General features: G+C 44.9%; 1 protein-coding gene across 2 annotated transcripts in view; it reads right to left on the bottom strand.

Moving 5' to 3' along the window:
• The window catches only part of UBE3B (ubiquitin protein ligase E3B), a 51,793-nt gene extending 31,151 nt beyond the window's left edge, over positions 1–20,642 (bottom strand). For both annotated transcript variants that reach the window (XM_036276394.1, XM_036276395.1), the window contains exons 1-13: positions 20,520–20,642; positions 16,626–16,726; positions 14,177–14,358; positions 13,891–14,011; positions 12,452–12,511; positions 12,172–12,276; positions 9,980–10,076; positions 8,430–8,515; positions 6,992–7,074; positions 4,370–4,475; positions 3,950–4,070; positions 2,560–2,737; positions 1,049–1,215 (exon numbers count right to left, since the gene is read on the bottom strand). In XM_036276394.1, coding sequence (XP_036132287.1) covers positions 1,049–1,215; positions 2,560–2,737; positions 3,950–4,070; positions 4,370–4,475; positions 6,992–7,074; positions 8,430–8,515; positions 9,980–10,076; positions 12,172–12,276; positions 12,452–12,511; positions 13,891–14,011; positions 14,177–14,337 — 1,285 coding nt within the window. In that variant the 5' untranslated portion in view covers positions 14,338–14,358; positions 16,626–16,726; positions 20,520–20,642. The remainder of the gene's footprint in view (positions 1–1,048; positions 1,216–2,559; positions 2,738–3,949; positions 4,071–4,369; positions 4,476–6,991; positions 7,075–8,429; positions 8,516–9,979; positions 10,077–12,171; positions 12,277–12,451; positions 12,512–13,890; positions 14,012–14,176; positions 14,359–16,625; positions 16,727–20,519) is intronic.
• Positions 20,643–20,892: the final 250 nt, after the last annotated feature.

The following is a 20,892-nucleotide window of genomic DNA, read 5'->3' as shown; positions in this document are numbered from 1 at the left end:
TTCAATAAAGCTCCTAATTTGCAGCCACAACCCATTGGTGGGGCTGCTGCTTGATTCAAGTCTTCTCTTTGGGATAAATCACACATTAACAATAGGTTTTTAGGTAAAACCCAAAGACGTTTTCAGAATCAGATTTCTCAGAAGCAGCCAGGCAATCCGAGTGTTTCATGAGATCCTTGTATTGCACCATGTAACTTCATAATCCGCAAAGGTAAACTTTCCAAGGACTGTATTAGGGGGAAGTGGGGGAAAGATAGGGGTCTGGTTAATCCTCAACATTGTGCTTTTAGATGGAAGAAGGGGCATTGACCTCAAGTACTGATATGCAGCTTGAGGTTGTACCCCACTTTCGTCTGAAAGCCTCCCATTTCTATGCTGCTGAAGTTGGATTCGCCGAGCCCACGCTCACTGACAGCTACGAGGTGGACGCTGCACACACTGGCCGGCAGAGGGAAAGCCACCCTGAACCTGGAAATCTGCTGCTGGCAGGTAATTCCACCGAAGTGTGTGTTGGGGCATTTCCTCAGCTTTCGTCAGTGTGGGCAACAAGAAGCCTTTCCACAGAACCCACTTCCGACCCTGCGATGGGAACTGAGCTGGTAGCCTGGTCAGTGGCCCAGCGGCCTTTTTATCAGGATTCCCACATGGGAGGTTTCTTCTATGATTAGGAACTCAGAAAAGCTCTGCTTCCCCTAAGAAACAGGCTTCCTAATTATGAGAGGTAAGAAAGGGTCCCAAGGCCCTTTGCATGTTGGCTACTAGAAATTCAGAGCCAAAGGGAAGGTCAGAGAAAGCCATGGTGACCTTCCTGGAACATTTGTCAGTGGACATTCTCTATACATGACCTTGATTTCACCTATTTCTGTTGGTTCTTGTTTTCTATTCCTAAGGATTTTCTGTTACTGTTTTGCTAAACGTGAAACTGATTTAAGCAGTCTCAAAATCTTTGCAGGAGAAGTCAGAGCGTCACAGGAACAGAGGGGAACAGGCACCCGGCACGTCCGCCCAGCAGAACCACCCACAGGCCAGGCCTGCTCCAGCCGCTCACTTTTCACGGGCAGCACATTCTGTGGGGAGGCCGGCTGCACGTGAGCCGCCGGCTCCTGGCCCTCCAGCAGCTTCTTGCTCAGGATGTCACTGAAGAAGATCCGGATCAGAGGCACCCCCCACAGGAACTGCAGCTGTTTGGTGATCAAGGGCATTGACTCGTTAAGGCTAGGAGAGAAAAAGAGACCAGATGTGTCAGTTCCACCTGGCGGGTGGCCAGGGAGAGCCCAGGTGGCTCCCTGAGAGGCCTTGCACTTGGAGGTGCAGCTAGGGTCTGCCACTCAACATGGTCAATAAGAAAGTAATAATTTAAAAAGGGGAGCCACAAATTGCTGCCGAGGCCGGATGGGTAAGGCACTGACCTTTTTATCTTCCCTGTCACTCCACCCAGACTTCCTGTGCTGCCAATAGCACTGCGGCTCTCCCTGGGTCCCCGTGCTCCAATGTCACCCTTCGGCTACTCTTCACCCTAAAGCCATCCTGTTTCCCATTCAGCTGACAAAGCCGTCTCACGCCTGCTGTGTTGTCCTCCTCATCACAGCCAGCTGCCAGGAGCCCGCAAGCCTTGCTGACTCCAGCCTCCTAGAGGCTCACTGCCTTCAAGTGCTCCTTTCTCTACTCCACACCGCAGCGCCAGCATCACTCACACCCTGAAATCTGCCTTCATCACCTCCCTGCTCGAAACCCTATAATGGCTGCCACTGCCTTCCTGCATCACAGTAACAGCCACCACCCACCGAGCATGGGCCGGGCCTGTGGCAGGCTCTGACATGCATCATGTCATTCCATCCTTGGAGACATCCCTACCCCCATATTTCAGATGAGAAAAGTGAGGTGAAATGACATGTCCAAGGTCCCCTGGAGAACAGGAGTGCAGCTGAGACCAAGCTTTTCTGCCTCAAGAGCACCTGGCAGGAACCCCAGGCCTCAGGCAGCTATGTGAACGGAAAACAGCCGAGCAGCGCAGCCGCCTGAGCTCCTGAGACCCGCTTCATCCCAGCACAGGGTGTGCACTTTCAAACTCGGGATGTCACCTTACTCAACCTCTTAATCTCTATCATCTAGCCTACAGTTTCGGTTTTTTAAATAGTTCTGCGTTCTTGATTTAGAATTTTAAAATTTATATTGAAAAGGATCTGAGGTCACTTCTATTCCCTGTGAATTATGGCAGTCTAGGCAATTGATAAAATGATTTTGAAGATAATATTATAAATAAGCTTCATAATTTACTACATGAAAAGAACAAAATACAAATTAATGTGTTCTCATTTCTGAGGAACAGCTGGTAGGAGAAAGACTGGAAGGATGTGCACATAGGTTGTCTCAGGATAGCAACCAGGGAGACGGTTTCTGTTCTCTCTTGTTCTCGCCTACTCTATTTATAAAATGAGTATGTATTTCTCTTGTAATAGGAAACAAAACAACATAAGCCAGAATGAAGAAAGAAGGGAGAGGTGGTGGGAGAGAGGCGGGAGGAGGCAGGAGAGACAAGGCTTTGCCCCCAGCACTCACCCATAGTCCACGGATTGGGAGAACCAGCCAAGGACAGGGTGCCAGTGGGTCAGGTTGGATTTCTTCTGGGACACGTACTTCTGACAGTAGCACAGCATCTGGGTGAGCAAATTCACAAACCCATCCGTCTCCTCCTCTAACACTCTGGGGCTGAGGGAGCCCAGGTGCAGGAGGTTGCCTGCAAAGAGATATGGCTGAGTGCGCTGGGCCCAGACAGACACGCTTCATCACCTCCCAGCCCTGCTCTCTGCCTGGGCTCTGGCGGCCACACCTGTGTGCAGGAAGAAATCCCACACAGAGGAGCACTCGTCAGTGCTGGGGCTGCAGTGCGGTGCAAAGCTAAGAACTAGGATGACCTGGCTTCAAATCCTGCTCTGCCACAGACCAGCTGCACGACCCTCAACCCACCTCTTGAATCTTGTTTCCTCATCTGTGAGACTGGAATGATGACACCCCCCCCCCCCCCCCCCCCCGCCAGGATGTGAAGACTGTATGAAGTAACATGCAGGATGTCTGGCACACAGAGGTATGTGATACTTAGCTAGTATGACATTTTAATAGTATGCTAACATTTAAAAACCAAGGGTTAACATAAGAAATGACCTTCTGAAGAATATCTGAATTTCCTGGGAAATCACTGTTATTCAAAGTTCACCAAAGTTATTTAACATGCCTTGTGTGAGGACTCCCTTAAAATTTAGCCTCAGAGCCTTTTTCTATGTGAATAAATCAGGCACAGAGAATTATTCATGTCTGTTGTTTTCAAATACTTCTAGCCACAAACCCTTTTACCTACAATGAAAACACAGTAAAACTGATGATGCAGGCCCTCCTGCAATCCAAGCCCGACCCAGCAGCACCTTCCCTTCTCCCTAGAGGAGAATTATCCAGGCAGCTCAGCACGTTTTCAATTTTCCCTTGGCTGAAATTTAACATTAATTTAGTCACTCAACTAGTTTGCCAAGTTGATCTGTTTTCCATGTGATTTTCAATTTCACACGTTTTTAACTGTCTGATTACTTTTTTAAAATCTTCACTTGAGGATATTTTTCCATTTATCTTCAGATAAAGTGGGAGAGAGAGAAAGAAAAACATCGATGTGAGAGAGACACATCGACTGGCTGCTTCCCGCACGACCCTAAGCAGGGTCGAGGACCCAATCGCAACTGAGGTACGTGCCCCTGACCAGAATTAAACTCAAAACTCTTTGGTCCTCAGGCCGATGCTCCAACTGCTGAGCCAAACTAACCAGGGCTACATTTTTTTTTTATTGTAAGCACTTCTAATTGTAACTAAAAACAACTTGTGATCTCCAAGAAGGTGAAAAGCAAAACACTTGCGCTTTTCCTGATGCCCGGAACACAATCAATTTCCCGCCACAGATACTCACCCATTAGACAAAGCGTATGGCATCCTTCTAAACTTTCACAGACATCACAGCATCGATCTTCATCTCTTAAAAATGTGATGAACTTACAAAGCATCTCGTGAGATTCTAAAATAGCAAGGCGCTGCAAACAATTGCAGACAGTTAAAGCGGAAGCTCACAGGAAGAATTTCTCACTAGAGCACAAACCTGACCACCTGCAGATCACCCCCCAGTAGCCAAACATGCTATGGATCACCAAGAAGAAAATGACCAAAGATGAGAACCCCTTTGGGCTACTGACCGAAGTGTGTCTACAATGGCTACTGATGTCGGAGGAAAATCAGGGGAAGAAGTGGGAATTAACAGAGAAAACATTTTATGCTCTAATTTCTAGGAAGAAAGGCAAAACTGGAATTGGGGGGACTCACAGGGCCCACTTACCTCAGGGGTCACTGTGCCGAGATGAGTCACAAGAGCTGGCACAGACATGATGTGGACGAGAAATGGCCGAATCAGATTGTCTGAAAACTGTGCAGCAACCACAGGGCTAGACACAGACAGATCACCTCACTTAGACAGGTTTGCATGAGAACCTACCCACCCTACCAACGCCCCCAAATCCCTTGAAATTATGCTCCACAGGACCTCTAGAAAGAATAAAGACTGAAAATGGGGATATCCACTAAGGGAATGATTAATGACAGTACAGTCATGTGACACAGCTATGAAAAATCAGTTTTGAAGTTTTACTGACATGAGAAAATGCTCAAGGTATATAATAAACTTAAAAGAAGAAGAAGAAGAAGAAACTATATACATCGGGGAGGGAGGTTTTAGAATGCTGGTGCTGTTGTTCTCTGTCTCAATTGGGGTGGTACTTACATGGGTGTGTTTACTGAGTGATAACTCACCAATAATTCATACTTCAATCAAGCTATTTTAAATATATATACAGTTGACCTTGAACAATATGGGAATTACAGGCACTTACCCCAATCCGCACAGTTGAAAATCTGCATATAACTTTTGATTCCCCAAACACTTAACTACAGTCATCTCTCAGCATCTATGGGGGATTAGTTCCAGGACCCTTGTGGATACCAAGATCCATGGATACTAAAATCCCTTATATAAAATGGTGTAGAACAATGCATACAGTAGAACAATACTTATGCGAATCCCCAACCCTGGATTGAAAACACATTACTGTTTTGGATCCATGGTTAGTTGAATCCGCAGACATGAAACCCGAGGATACGGAGGACCGAGTGTATATTTATTGAAAAAAATCTGAGTATAAGTGGATTCACGCAGTTGTTCAAGGGCTAACTTTATTATGACGTTAATATTTACATATGTATATATAAATACATAAATACATACAAATAAAAAAAGACCAGAGGACAGATAATAAAATGTTAACAATGTATCTCTGGGTTGTAGAACCATGAGAAACATTTTTTCTGCCTTATTCTTTTCTGTTTTATCCAGATTTTCTACAATAAGCATGTATTACTTCCATGATAAGAAAAAAGAAATACACATTAGATAAGATGATGACCTCAAATCATATACAACAAACATAAATGCTCGTTTTACACCTAAAACTATAAAACTCTTAGAAAAAAATGCAAAATGCAGGAGAAAATAGAAGCCATCCAGAAAAAAGAAAAAAAGAAAGAGAACTTATAGGAGAAAAGTGATCTCTTCTAGCTAATGTGCTCCAATAGCAATGACCAGATAAGTTACTATCAGAATTTATATTATAAACTTTTACTTTCAAGAATACTACTTTTGGGACAAGAAAATTTTATAATTCACCCCCCAGTAGCCAAACATGACATGTTCAAAATATAGATGCCTATGTCAACCACTTGTTTAGAAGAAGCTGACCAACCAAACTAAACTCACTGAGCTGAGTTGGACAAAAGAGAATTCTCTAAAAGAGAATCAAGTTATTTTCTGTATGTTGGGAAGAGGTTTAAATCAGGAGGAAACAATTCTGTAGACAAAGGAAAAGCATACCACAAGAGAATGCTACTGAAACTGTAACTCATCACTTCCCATTTCCAAGGGGACGACTGTATCATCACAGGGGCATGAGGGAAGATGCCTTCTCTGGAGGCTCTCACAGGAACCCAAGGATTCCACCCTGAGCCACACCCCCAAGTAACTCAGCCTGACCAATCAGGAGCAAGGCATCCAAGGGTGCTGTAAGGATGCAGCTGCCTTACAAGCCAGTCTCAAAAGATCAATCACACATACACACCAACAGTTTCCCTCAAATTCCTATTGTCTATTTCCCCAGCACGAGGTCATCAAAATCTTTCTTTAGCTGACTTGTAGTTGTTTCACTTACGTCCCCTCAGGTGACAAATTCTACAAATGTACCGCTAGTTGTACATTTAACAGGGCACACATCCATTTGGTTAAGCACAGCAGGGGAGGAGGATAAAAAAAGTTTAACGCATAGTCTCAGGCAACAGAGAGCTCATGCTGCAACCAGGGAGCTGGACAGGCACAGATAAATATGGAAACCAGGGCTAACAGGTACATGTACCTGGGTAAACAAGGGGCCCAGATAAGAAACAGAATAGGACGCATCTGGGAAGGTTCCCATGTACTATTATTTAAAGAAATATATATTGGGTTTTTTTTTAATCCTGAGGACATTTTTGCATTTATCTTCAGATAGAGTGGGAGGGGGGGAAGAGAGAGAGAGAAAAATTGATGTGAGAGCGACACAGCCTTCCAAACATTTTAAACCTCATTCTTTGCTGGCCCTTCTCCAGCTCTTAGTTGCCTTTATCAATGAAAAGTTCAAAAGTAGAAAGGATTTTATCTTGGCTCCTGGCTGACTGAAAGCTAAAGCATTCATGGGTACAGATAGACAAGAAAAAGAACAGTCACAGACGTGCCCCTTTCACCACGACCAATACTTCCTGTAAATGTGGACCAAGTGGGCAAACCCATACCTAATCCGAGTAACAAGAGAAAAGAGAAGCAAGAGGAGGAAGCCTTCAGAAGCATGCCAGCCTCTCCGTAAGTCAGTTTCCTACTTACCGTAACGCCAGAGAAAAGGCCGCAGTTAAAGTGCCTTTGGACAGACAAGGCCGGGGTCTCGCCAGGCCACGGGTTAACAATATCTGGAGAGAACATTTTAACTGGTCAGGGAACAATGTCAACGTTGTATTCATTTGTTCATTAAAAAAAAGAAGCATAAAAGTAAAATGAGTGCCTCAGATAAAAAAACTATATTGGAATGTTTTTTAAAATGAGGGGAGAGAAAAGTAATGGGTTTGGAGGTTCATTATACCACTCCCGTACCTTTAAATGATATGTTTAATTTTTAAAATAAAAAGCAGTTAAAAAAAAAATTAACAACTGAGCCCAGGCCAGTTTGGCTCAGCGGTTAGAGCGTCAGCCTGTGGACCAGAGACCTGGGTTCGGTTCCCACTAGGGGCACATACCTCAGGTGCAGTTTGTCCCCGGCCCCGGTTGGGGTTATGTGGGTGGCAACCACTCGATGTGTCTCTCTCACATCGATGTTTCTCTCTCTCTTCCTCCCTCGTTCAAAAAATAAATAAATAAATAAATAAAAAGACCAGACTTAAAATTCTAAGACAGCCCTGGCCAGTTTGGCTCAGCGGTTAGAGCGTCGGCCTGCGGTCCGGAGAGACCCGGGTTTGGTTCCCGCTAAGGGCGCGTACTTCGGTTGCAGTTTGGCCCCGGCCCTGGTTGGTCATGTGGGTGGCAGCCACTCGATGTGTCCCTTCACGTCGATGTTTCTCTCTCTCTCTCTCTCCTTCCTCTCTCTCCCTCCCACTCTATCTGTACAAAAAATGGAAAAATATCCTCGGGTGAGGATAAAAAAAAAAAAAAAAAAAATTCTAAGACAGGTTAGAGTTTTGCAGCCATTCCGGGTTATGGTTCAAGCACACACTTCCTCACTGAGATAACTGTTGACACCGTCACCTTTGGCCGTCACACCACCACACAGGGCTGTGGTGAGGAGAAAATGAAGCCATCTCAGTGCCAGGCAAAGGGAAGGGCTAAATCAAGGTCAGTTCTCACACTCAAGAGCTCCCAAGTACTCCTACACGCCCCTAGGCTGCTGACCGTCCCTTGGGCTGTGGGCTGGCACGAGAGGTGCAGTGTGCAGAGGCTGCTGGGGGACACGCGGTAGAGTGTTAACTCCGGACACCAACAAGGAGCCAGAGGGAACAAGCCCGAGGCCTCCTCCCTCAGTTTCAATGTCAAGTGCCTGGATGACACCTGTAGCCAAAGATATAGCGCATTAAAGGGATCCTGGGACCACTGCCTCCTTCACACAAACTGCAGGTGACCCAGGCAGGGGGAGGGAGGAGAGAACACTGAGCATTAAACTCTTCCTGCAAAGTGTTTCTGTGAGGAGGGCACCCACTATGCCAAAACCAAACATAAAAATCCAAGTTCAGGTTTGGAGAGTGAGGGTACATATTAGGGGATGGGGATCACAGACCTGCAGCACAGAATAAAGTCCACGCTGGTTGAGGTGTCCCATTATATTTGCACAAATGTGGTTCATGGCTGGTCGAAGATTCTCACCTAAATAAAGAAAAAAGTCTGAGGGGGAAAAAAAGACACATCTCTGGCCATAATATGAACTGTTAAGGTGGGACAGAAAATCACGCCCCAGGCCCAGGGCCACAGGAAACGAGATGCTTGCCTGCCACTCCCCGTAGGTCTGGGACCAGAGTACTCAGAGGCCGCACATTTGAATTCTCTCTCCCGGAAGGCCTGGCTCAAGTGTCACTTCTCAGTGATGGGGCCCAATGTTCCCCTGGACAGAAGGAACGGCCCCGGCCTCTTGGCTCCTGGAGCACCTTTCCCAATGCCCGCTGAGGACCTGGCACTTTCTATTCTCCGTGGCTGCCTCCTCTATCCAATGAGATACAAGCTCCTGGCAGGGCACAGAACTCACCGTATTTTAAATCCTCTCCAGAATCTAGGATGATGCCTTAAAATAAAGCCTCCTTCCTGACCTGGGGCCTCTGCACATACAGTTTCCTTGGCTTTCAGAGTTTTGTTCCTCCTCTTCACTCTGTGCCTCTCCCTTTCCCCCAGCTCTAAGCTCAGACACCATGCCTGCAGGAAGGCCCGAGTCCCAGACAGAGCAAGGCAAGGCTGTCCCTACCCCACGAAACTCTCATTTCTCTTGTACTCTTCCTTCTGAGCACGTCTCACACTGTGGCTGTGATACAAGATGGGCAAGTGACTTCTCTTTAATATCTGTCCCCCCACCCAACTCTAAGTTCTGTGAACAGCAGTCCAGCAGGCAAAGCCCCAGGGTGGTGACCTCCTCTGGGTCTGCAGTGCCTGCAGGGTTTATGGCACACAAAGGGCTATCTGTTGAATAAATGAAGTGACTGTATAAAAAACATAAAGCTGCCCTGGCTGGTTTGGCTCAGCAGTTAGAGCATCAGCCAGTGGACCAATGAGCCGTGGGTTCGGTTCCAGTCAAGGGCATGTACCTCAGTTGTGATTCATTCCAGGGTTGTGCGGGAGGCTCTCTCACATCGATGTTTTTCTCTCCCTCTCTCCTTCCCACTCTATCTGAAGATAAATAGAAAAATATCCTCGGGTGAGGATTAAAACAAACAAACAAAAAAGCATAAAGCTAAGTGTAAAGTGCAGAAAAGGAGGCAGCATTACAATGCAAATTTTATGGCCAAAAGAGAATTATTTGCTGCCGAATGATTCGCCAAATGAAATGACAAGGCTTATTTAATAAGCAACTATTATCACTTGGTGCTGTGGAAGTAATAAAAAATAAGATCAGAGGAATCGTGGCTTTAAACATAAATTAGAAAAAGGGAGAGACTATAACACATGACACTGAACATATTCTGGACAACACAGTGCAACCTGACGGGAAATGCCAAGGGCACTTTGTTTGCATGGTCTCGGGGCCTTCCCTGGGGCTTTTGATGGCAAAAATGCTCCTTACAAAGTTGAAAAGGTGTCCAAGCTCTGCTACTTAGGAAAGATTTTGAAGCAAGTCCCACAGACCTTTTCCCCGGAGAATTTTCCATGTTGAAGCGTCTGTGAATGTGACAAGCATCGTGAGGTACAGTGTGACAAGTTTGGAGTCTTGTAAGATTTCAGGCTGAAAACAATGAAGAGAATGAGATTAAGACACACGCCCCCTAATCCCAGGCAGTGAAGCAACTATTCTCCAACTCTTCTGAGTGCACTTAGGCTCAAGTGAGTCAGGGTTATAAGTATTTTCTTTGTCTTTTTCTCTTGGGGAATGATTCCTGAGGGGAGCTAAATGACAGGGATTTTGACCCACTAGTGATTGACAATGGAATCTAAGTACTTCTGGGAGTGGAGAACTGAGCACCCTGGAAAACAAGGTGACCAGCACTGGCCTGCTGGTTTTGCATGCACTTAGGAATATATGTGTAATCATACGTACACAGGAGGTACAGAGTGGAAATGCAATTGAGCACAAAAGGGACCCTCAGTTCAGACTTCTGCATTTACCACTTCCTAGCTCTGTGACCTTGGGCAAGTTTCTTAACCTTTCTGTGCCTCATCTTCCTCATCTGTTGACTAGGGATAGTATGGTTGTGCAAGGAATAAACAATTCAGGTATATAACAGTAAGAACAGTGCTCTGCACAAAGAGAACCCTATGTAATACTGGCTGTTATTATACATTGTTTCACAAGAGCTGGTTGGGGAAAAGGTCTGATATCTGTCTAGGCTCAGAGAACTTTCAGCATGTACACCTGCAAGGGACCCTGGAGACCATCGAGTTCAAACCCCTAAGCTCACAGAGAATAAGAGACGGGAAATGACTTGTTCAAGGCCACACAAAAAATCAGCAGCAGAATCAGGACTTAATTCAGATCTTCCTGGCTCCAGATCCAGTGCTCTTTTCTCCTAATATGTGTTTCTTTGCATAAACTTAAAAAAAAGTTCTTTTCGCCCTGGCCGGTTTGGGTCAGCGGTTAGAGCGTCGGCCTGCGGTCCCGAGAGACCCGGGTTCGGTTCCCGCTAAGGGCTCGTACTTCGGTTGCAGTTTGTCCCCGGCCCTGGTTGGTCGTGCGGGTGACAGCCACTCGATGTGTCCCTTCACGTCGATGTTTCTCTCTCTCTCTCCCTTCCTCTCTCTCCCTCCCACTCTATCTGTACAAAAAAAAAAAAAAAAAAAAAGTTCTTTTCAAAGCAGAAGCTCTTCTCCTCAAAGAGAGATGTGTGGAATGCAAACATAGGAGCAGATAAAAGCGCAGACCAGCGCTCTGTGCCATAATGCCTCCCTCACCTGACAAGCTGGGTTGTGGCTGGCTGCTGGGCAAGGCCAAGAGAGCCATCCACCAATGCCTCGAGGGAGCTGGCTGGGAACAGGTCACCAGGAGCTCTGCTGACATTCGCTCAGTCACTCAGCTGCTACCTGAGTCCTTGTCAAGCCTCTGCCCTGAAACTTCTCCCCCCTTATGTGCAAAGTGGAAGGGGCTGCTGTTTGCATCCATTCACACCTCTGCCCACCTTCTCATAACACAAGGGTGGGCACAAGACCAGGCTGGGCCAATGGCAGTATCCCATCTCACTCGCTACTGGGACCAGTTAAGGGTTGAGACCAGGGTCTCACAGGGTCTTTATGAAACCTCGCAGATTTTGAACTGGTGTGGGGAGTCACCCTTTCCTCTTGTCAAGACAGAGTAAGAATGTGAGGCCAGAACTGCTGGCTTCCAGGATTATAGCAGAAGAAGACAAGGTGACTCCAAAAGGCTCTAGAGATGAGAGAAAAGAATGAGGGGGAGAATCCAGAAGCCCCTGGCTCTAGTTATCTCCAGTCACCATGTTACAGAACATGTTCTATGACAAAATATTCTCTTTCTCACTTAGCTTGTGCATATTCTTAACTATTGGTTTCTGCACTTGTAACAAGAGGTCTGACTGGTATAATCATATAAACTATAAAGTATCCATTATATCAAAAGTATGGGAGGAAGATGACAGATTCGCTGGAATCGAGACTGTAGCAAGTACAGATCAATGTTGTAAATCAAAATACTGTAAATCAAAGAAGGGCTCATGTTGGTAATAGAATCTAACTTGCTCTCTCCCAGAATAGGGGCTCTAATAATTGTTTACTAGACTGACTGATAGATCTCCAAAGGCACAACCCATGAAGGAAAATACATACTAAAGGCCCCAAATGGGGAGAATATATTTACAGTGTTTCATTTTTACCTTGAGCTGCTCAAGAAACTCACAGCAATGCCACAGAATGTCCTTGATTTGTTTAATCCACAAGAGCGTGAGATCCTTGGAAAGAGCCAGGGACACATACCACACCTACAAGCAGGAGAAAGAGAAATGTAATGGGCAGTTACAAGGATCAAATTACTTATGTTCTAACTACTGGCATGGGACCAATTAGCTAGGTCCAGTGCCAGATAGGGCAGTGAGGATCAAGGGACAAATAAGCAGCCAATAAGACTTGTGTGAACACTAAATCCATTCCACTTACCTTGGGTTCATTCTCAGCATCCATACTGCTCAGGATGCAGCGGCACAACTTTTCAAATCTCTGCAAAGAGGCAGAATGGGGGTTGTAAGTTCCCGCAACTCATAAAACATGGGAAAGATGCGAATGTTTGGTGGGTACCTGGCATGTGCAGGCATTATGCCAGAAGACTCACACACATGATCATTTTAAATTCCTTCTTACAAATGTGGGAACTGAAGATCAGAAGGCTAAAGAAGGGCTCTCAAACTGGTGGCCCACTGGCTCGATGAATCCTACATTCTTTTTCTCCTACATTTCTTTCAGAAATTGGTATATTTCATATAAAAGTCCAGATTGGGGCTCCTTTTGAAAAACAAAATCAATCTGGCAAGCTGGGCTTGGATTCCTGTCGCCTAGCAGCTATCTCCTAAATCATGCTCTCCTGTCTGCCATTTTGTAAGCATCATGGACACTGACTTTTGCCTCACAGACTGTTTTATCATTATTTTTATCTTGAAATGCAAAACGAAAAAAGTGGAAGCTGGAAACCAGACTCCACTGTGGCAATACCAACCCTGGATCCACCCTTAAAGTGGTATGGTCCTTGGCAGCCACCCAATCATTCTGAACTACAGTTTCCTCCTCTGAAAATGGGGGTCACCTCACTGAGCCTGCCTGGCCTCATCTAGGTGACCGTGTGTTCACTGCCAGTGTACTCCTCCCTCTTCTGGGCTCCGGGATTTCTAGGGTAGAGACCTTGCCCACTGTGTTTCCTTCTGGAGCCCCAGCGCCTGGCAGAGGGTCTGGCGTGATGTGGGACTTAGCAATGATGAATGAGTGATGCCTGATCACACAGAGGCATTCCTCAGTGGCATCATGAGCACTGTGACAGATAACTAGCTGTTCCCTGGAATTATATTTTCTGGGCTAATTCTAATCCTAAAGGTACAACCAGCATGTTTTGTTTGTTTTGCAGGATTTGTAAGAAATTAGAAATTAGCTACCAATTTTTACAAATTAGAAAACAGAGCATAAAGAAGTCCAGAGTCCACCAATGGCTGAAGCTGAGTAGAGGCTGTCCCCTCTGGATGGGCATGCCACAGACCCCATCACTCCCTCTGATGTCCTTACCACCACTGTGAGTTACCATTTATTATGACTTGTATTATGTTTTATCTCATAAATGGCTTTTTTTCACTCATTTACCTAACCTGCCTGGCTCCTGTGTGTATCTGAGTCAACAAATTCTTGGAAGGGTCGATGAGAAAAGAATTGTGAGGAGGTTCAGAAGCAATGGGTGTAATCCCTGCAAAACAGGTTCCAAGAAGACAAAAGGGCTGAATATGGAAGTAACAGAGAGTTGCTATCTCAGAGAATTGCTGTAAGGGTTAAATGACTTAATATTTAGAAAAGACCTGGCAGACAGTAAGTACGATGTATGTTTGCTATTATTATTTTACCTCATTATCCTCTTTAATTCTGAATAAGAACAGCAGTTTCCTGGCAATCTTAAAAATACAAAGTGCACTTCTTTTACTGGACCCAGAGTCATCTGCTTTAAAAAACTCATCGATCTCTCTCCTAAGGGAGGGAAGGGTAAAAAAAAAAACAGAAAAAAAACCACATGTTTAATTAGGAGTTCACAGCAGCTGGAAGGCTTTTAAAACACTGTATGAGAAAATGCCTTTTTTTCTTGCTATTAATTGGGAGCAGGAGAAAACGTGCAGAGGAATTCCTGGCATCTACCTGATTTCTCTCTGCAGTCGATTCCGACAGAGAAAACTCCGGACATGGGCCTGAATCCCAATGGCTGCCCGCTCCCGCTCCTTCTGCACAAGCCTTTCCTCTCGAGCCTGCCGGGCTCTATCGATGAACCATGCTCTCGAGGTCTGGGAAACGGTGAACATGTTTGCAAACTTGCACAAACCCTGCAAGGAAAATGGCAAGTGGTTGGTGTAGATGATTATATGAAAAACACACACTGAAAAGGGCTCAAGAGCAAAGGGTGGGCAGGGATGTGGGCAGCAGCAGAGAGCTACTCAAGGCTCTCCAGCACCTTCTAAAGTGCTAATAGCTCTCCTGGCACAAGTCCCAACTTCCTATCGGCTCTTTTCATGCAATTCACCAAGAGCAGCGATGCTTTTTCCTGTATTAAGTAATTACATTTTCTTAAGGGAGAGAGTACAGTGTGTAGCATAGGGTATGGGTTCTGTAATTGTTTAACAAATGAACAAAGCATGACTCGATCCCATCCATAAAGCTCTAATGCAAACCAGGCATCCTCTAAGTCAAAGGTTCCTAGATATTTGAATTTTCTGGGGCAGTCCACAATATATGGGAAGCCAACACCAAGGAGTTCACTTTTATTTTGCCAAGACTTGAGGGAAAAACCAAACATGAGTATCTACCTTGAGCCCAGCACTAAGAAAGCCTTTCATTTTTTAAAGGGTCATTTTAACACTAAAAAAGCCAAAGGTACATGATTCCAGAATGCAAGACAATCCATTAAATTGAATAAGTTTTGTTTTATGTGTAACTTATTCTGTTATTTAGAGCACAGCTGCTCCCATCCACTGACTGGAACTTTTTGGATAGAGGCTCTAAATTATCCATTACACTTAAAAAAAAAAACCCTCACCCAAGAAAAAAATAAAAAATAAATATATATATATATATATATATATATATATATTTTATGCAAGAGTGAGGAACAGAGAAACATCGATGTGAGAGTGAAACACTGATTGGTTGCTTCCCATATGCAACCTAATTGGGGATTGAAACCGCAACCCAGGTATGTGCCCAGACTGGGAATAGAACCCATAACAAACTGAGCTACCCGGCCAAGGCTCCATTACACATTTTTTTTTCTTTTCTCGTTTATTTTAATCTTCACCTGAGGATATTTTTCCATTTATCATCAGATAGAGTGGGAGGGAGGGAGACAGGGAGGAAGGGGAGAGAGAGCGGATGGGGGAGGGAGAGAGAAACATTGATGTGAGAGAGGCACATCAACTGGTTGCCTCCCACACGACCCTGACCAGGGTAGGGGATGAACCTACCCTGTGCCCTTGACCGAATCGAACCCATGAGTCATTGGTTTGCAGGCCAAGGCTTTATTTTATTTTATTTTATTTTTTAATTTTTTCTTTATTGGTTTGAGAGAGAGAGGAAGGGAGACGGAGAGAGAGATAGCAACATCAATGAGAGAGAACATCGACTGGCCACCTCCTGCATGCCCCCCACTGGGGATCGGGTCCACAACCTGGGCATGTGTCCTGACCGGGAATCGAACCAGCCACCTCTTGGTGCATGGGTCAACACTCAACCACTGAGCCACACCGGTCGGGCTGGGCCAACGCTTTAAACACTGAGCCAAACCAGACAGGGCTCCATTACACATTTTTATCTCAATCACCAGTAACTCTTTTCCCAAAGGGATGGCTTTGGCTAGCAGACTAGAGTACACAGTACTGGTCCATGGAACCTACTGTACTGAAATGATTTCTTTAGATGCATGATAACTTTGTCATTCTATCCAAAATATGTAATCAGCTCAGCTGACAAAAGCACTGAAATGAATTATTCATAAATCCAGACTTCTAGATAACAAGCTCTTTACGAGGTTACTTCACTCAAAGCCGCATCTATATGAAAACATCATCAAGAATAAAATGCTTGCCCTTCACCAGTGTTGCTAAGTGGTTAGAGCATTGGCCCTCGCACCAAAGTGTCTCAGGTTTGATTCCTGGTCAAGGGCACATACCTGGGTTGCAGGTTCAATCCTCGGCCCCAGTCAGGGCGCATGAGGGAGGCAACCAATCGATGTGGATCTCTCATATTGATGTTTCTCTCGCTCTCGCTCTCTCCACCCAACCCCCTTCCACTCTCTGAAAATCAATGGAAAAAAGCATCTTCAGGTAAAGATTAACAAAAAAAAATTTTAAAGGATAAAAGGCTCATGGAAGGCTCCTCCATGTCAACATATTGAGGGACCTCTGTGGCCCCTTTCAACACTGCTTCACAACTGTTAAATAAGTCTTTTTCAACATGAGTGTTTCTTGTCAGTAATTCTCAAAAAAAAAATGAACAAAGTCCACCTGATCACAGGAGGGAGGGTGAGGAGACTGGAGAGAAAAGGTCTTCGGAATCCTTCACTCCTTCGGCCCTGGCGGTGGAAGTCCAGGGAGCTCACCTGAGGACCTGCCTGTGTCGCAGAAATGCCAAGTGATCATCAGTGAGCTTGCAGAAGACTCAGCCAAGGGCAGCTTCTCACTTCAGAAGAGCTTGTCTTCTCTGGCAGAGCGAAAGAAGAAAAATCCAGATTTAGGGTTCAGTTCTATAGGCGGAGCATCATTCACCTTCCTTACTGAGTAAAAGTAATGAATACAGTGCCTCTGGTTTAAAAAACACCACCACCACCGTTTTCTTTAATGTCTGGTCTAAATGTAAAACTTTATCTCCACAGCCCTCCCAGTTTAAAGGGAATTGGTTGAAAATACAGTTGACTCCTGAACAACACAGGTTTGAATTGCATGGGTCCACTTATACAAGGATTTTTTCCCAACAAATAATGTAAATGTATTTCCTTTCCTTTATGATTCTTAACGTTTTATTCTCTAGTTTACTTTATTGTAGGAATACAGTATATATGTGACATACAAAATGTATGTGTAATCGATTGTTTGTGTTATCAGTAAGGTTTCCAGGAAACAGTAGGCTCTTAGTTCAGTTTTGAGGGAATCAAAAGTTATATGTGGATTTTCAACTGCGAAAGGGGGTCAGTGTCCCAACCCCTGTGTTGTTCAAGGGTCAACTATAATCCCAAAGAAGTTATTAAAGCTTTACATGCTTTATGATGTAAACAAGAATAACATAGGAGATAGAATGTTAAAAAGCCACTGAACATAATGTTTGACATTTTTAACAATATTGAAAAATATGTATGCCTAAGAAATTGTGTGAACTGGTATGATTCCAATTACATGAAAAAAAATGCATATGCACACAAAGACAAAAAAAAAACTGGGGGAAAAAACACCAGCATGTTGAATGAGAGTGGTTGTTTTGAGAGAGTGAAATTGTGGGAAATTTTGCTTCTTTAACTGGTCTGATTTCTAAGTTTTCCACAGAAAGCTCATGGGGAGGCATCATGGTACTGAGAGGCACTCCCTAGCTCTGCCATGTACTGGAGGGTGATGTCTCAGAGCCTGTTTTCCTTCATTAATTGGCTCAGAGGCCAATCATGAAAACTAAATGAGATAAAGTACATCAAGTACCTACTAAGGTGGTTGACAGAGCAGAGTCAATAAGTCTGATGTATTATTTTATTTTATTTTTTTAATCCTCACCCGAGGATATGTTTATTGATTTTAGAGAGGGAGGAAGGGAGAGAGAGTATCCATTGGTTGCCTCCTATACGTGCCCCAACAGGGGATTGAATATGCAACCTAGGTATGAGTCCTGATCGGGAACGAACCCACAACCTTTCTGTGTACAGGACAACACTCCAACCAACTGAGTCACCCAGTCAGGGCTAATGTACTATTTTTATAGACACAAAGTTTTTATTTTTATTTTGAAGTGTTTAGTAGAGGCTCCTATCTAACACTAAGGTCCTTGGCGTAGGAAATAATGTTGGGACTCTCACATTCCTCACTCATTAGATTTTTTCCTGCTCCTGGGTACACTAAGATTCACTAGTCCTGTCACATGGACAATGAACCCCTGGCCATTTACAATGGGTAATAGCTTCATATGAGAGCTGCAAAAAAGCTGGGCCCAAGCCACAAGCACAGTGGTATGCTCTTTCCTTAACATGTTGATAGTCCCTGATATGTGGGGGAGGGGGAAAAGGAGCAGAAGAGGGCCTTATAGCAATTGAAAATTAGGAGGCTGCACCAAACTGTAACTAAGTACCTGTAAGACTATAGCAAGTCCCTGATTAATACTGTCTATAGATTACTGGAATTGGGTCAAAATGACATAAAATGAAACCAATTTTACCATAGGCTAATTGATATAAACAAGAGTTAAGTTCCTACAGCATCTCATCAATGTTATAATGAAATGACATCAGCGAAACAACATTATTTGAGGACCTGTTGTATCTCAAACTTTAATTTCTCCCAGGATACAATCCCTTCCTTGAGATCATCATCTCCTCGCAATGTTATATGTTGGTTTCTGTTTACAACATGTATTAGTCTGTACTTTGCAGTTTATCCAATTCTTTTTTATTCACCTCCTCTACCTGTATTGTGTATACTATAATTCATCAATAAAACACATCATGAAGTCTGTATGAAGTGCTTATGCTGCTAAATGACAGTAAGAACCAAAGAAAAGGCTGTAGCAGATAAAGCTTCGGATTGGCCAAAGTAGTCCTTGGTTCTCTTTAGTTCTGATTTTACTTCATTTGGCCAAGTTATTTACCCTCTTAAGGACTCATTTTCCTTATCTATAAATAGAGGATAATAATAGTAAGGTACCTACTTCCTAGGGTTACTGAAAGGATTAAACAAAACTTTTACCCTTCTTATACTTCAATTTAGTCATCATGACACTGTAATTAGCATTAAGTGAGACGATATTAATAAAAGCACCTGGAAATAAATAGCACATTAGTGGGCTTTACTGTTTTGTCCTTAAGCAACTTACAATCCAGTTAGGGAAAAACAGTGACACGGGAGGGAAGATTAGGAAACAAGAGGTTGGTGATAATCATATGAAAAAACAAAAGGAAAACATGTTGCTTGAGTACTCATTATGGGCCAAGTCCTTACTAAGTGATCTCCTCTAATAAGAACAGCAACCCTGTGAGATCATTTAGCATGTCCTATAGCCCAGGTTAGACCACTAGTTAGGGTCAGAGACAAACTTTTTTTTTTTTTATCCTCACCCGAGGACATTTTTCCATTTTTTTGTTCAGACAGAGTAGGAGGGAGAGAGAGGAAGAGAAAAACATCGACGTGAAAGGGACACATGGAGTGACTGCCTCCCGCATGACCCAACCAGGGCCGGGGACAAACTGCAACCGAGGTACGTGCCCTTAGCGGGAACCGAACCCGGGTCTCTCTGGACTGCAGGCTGAGGCTCTAACCGCTGAGCCAAACCAGCCAGGGCCAGAGCCAAACTTTTAATACAAAGAGACAGGACGTAGACTTTCCTTGACTTCAATATTCCTGTGAGAACTGCTCAAAATCAATCTTTTCTGGATAAGGCCAACTTCATGGGGAACTATGAAAGAGCAAGAGAACCCAGAGAGTATTGTTCAAAGGTGAAGCAGCAAAAATACTAACTGCTGACTGAGCCCAAAAGGATTCTCCCTCCCTGTATGGTGGGAATAGCGGGGCAGCCAGGTTTACTGTCCACCACAACCTAGGTGCCTGCTATTATCAATCTCACCTTTACAGGGAGAAAATGAAATGCGGGGAGGGCATAGGACTTGTCAGAGGTCCCTAGGCTCAAGTCTAACTCCAAAGCAATTATTTGTTAATGAAACACACAAGACCCAGAGAGTTCCACACTCACAGAACAGTAGGGAAAAGCTGAGAATGCAAGGTTGCCCGTGGGGCTAGGTTAGAGTCAACTGTCAACAAGACTTTCCTTCCTGATATCATGAACTCCAGCCGCCTTTATTGACAGCCGAGCGTCTGGCACGATCCTGAAACTCGTATTATACAACAACAACATCCTCTGTGAGACGAGCTAATTACGCCATTTCCCAGAGGAGGAAACTGAGGCTCAGAGAGGTGAAGGGACTCACCCCAAGTCACACAGCGAGAAGGTGGGATGCGAACTCCGGTTTCGGGGACTCCTAAGCCCCGGCGTCTTTCCTCGGCATCAACAACCACAATAACAAATCTTCTCCACCCAGCGTTAGTACGTTTACAAAGGCCCAGAAATGAAAAGAGAAGGAAAAGGCGACCGAGACCACCCTGAAGCGCGAAAGCCAGCCGCTAGCACCTGCCACTCGGACCAGGTGGGGCAGGGACCCGGCCCCACGGCTACCTCTCTTAATGTCCCCGGCCCCACCACCCGGTGAACCCACCACCCTGTTCCCACTCGCTACCAGCAGGCCGCAGACCTTTATCCGCTCGAGGCCCCCGCGTTCGGGGTCGGAGCCGCAGCTACTGTCGCCTCAGCCCAATACACCTGAGCTCTGCCGAACCCGGGGCAGCGATCGAGACTCCACCGCCATCTTGCCCCGGGGTGTTCTTTCTCAGAGCTCCGCCGGGAAACAACTATCCAGTTCCGGCCAACGACAGTTCCGCAGAGGTTCTCCGCCCTGGAATGACAACCTCCCTGAGTCTTTTCCTCTTCTCTGGAAGCTGAAAAAGCGGAGAATTCAGGAGCAGGATAATTGCCTGACCCAGCCGAGAGGAGACGCAACCGATTCCAGCCAGGCATGTTGGAAAGAACACGGCCAATGTCTAGGAGTACAACGGATCCTTTAGGAA

The sequence above is a fragment of the Molossus molossus genome, unplaced genomic scaffold, assembly GCF_014108415.1.
Source record: "Molossus molossus isolate mMolMol1 unplaced genomic scaffold, mMolMol1.p scaffold_m16_p_22, whole genome shotgun sequence".
Lineage (NCBI taxonomy): Eukaryota > Metazoa > Chordata > Mammalia > Chiroptera > Molossidae > Molossus > Molossus molossus.
This window is presented reverse-complemented; position numbering and strand designations above follow the sequence as displayed.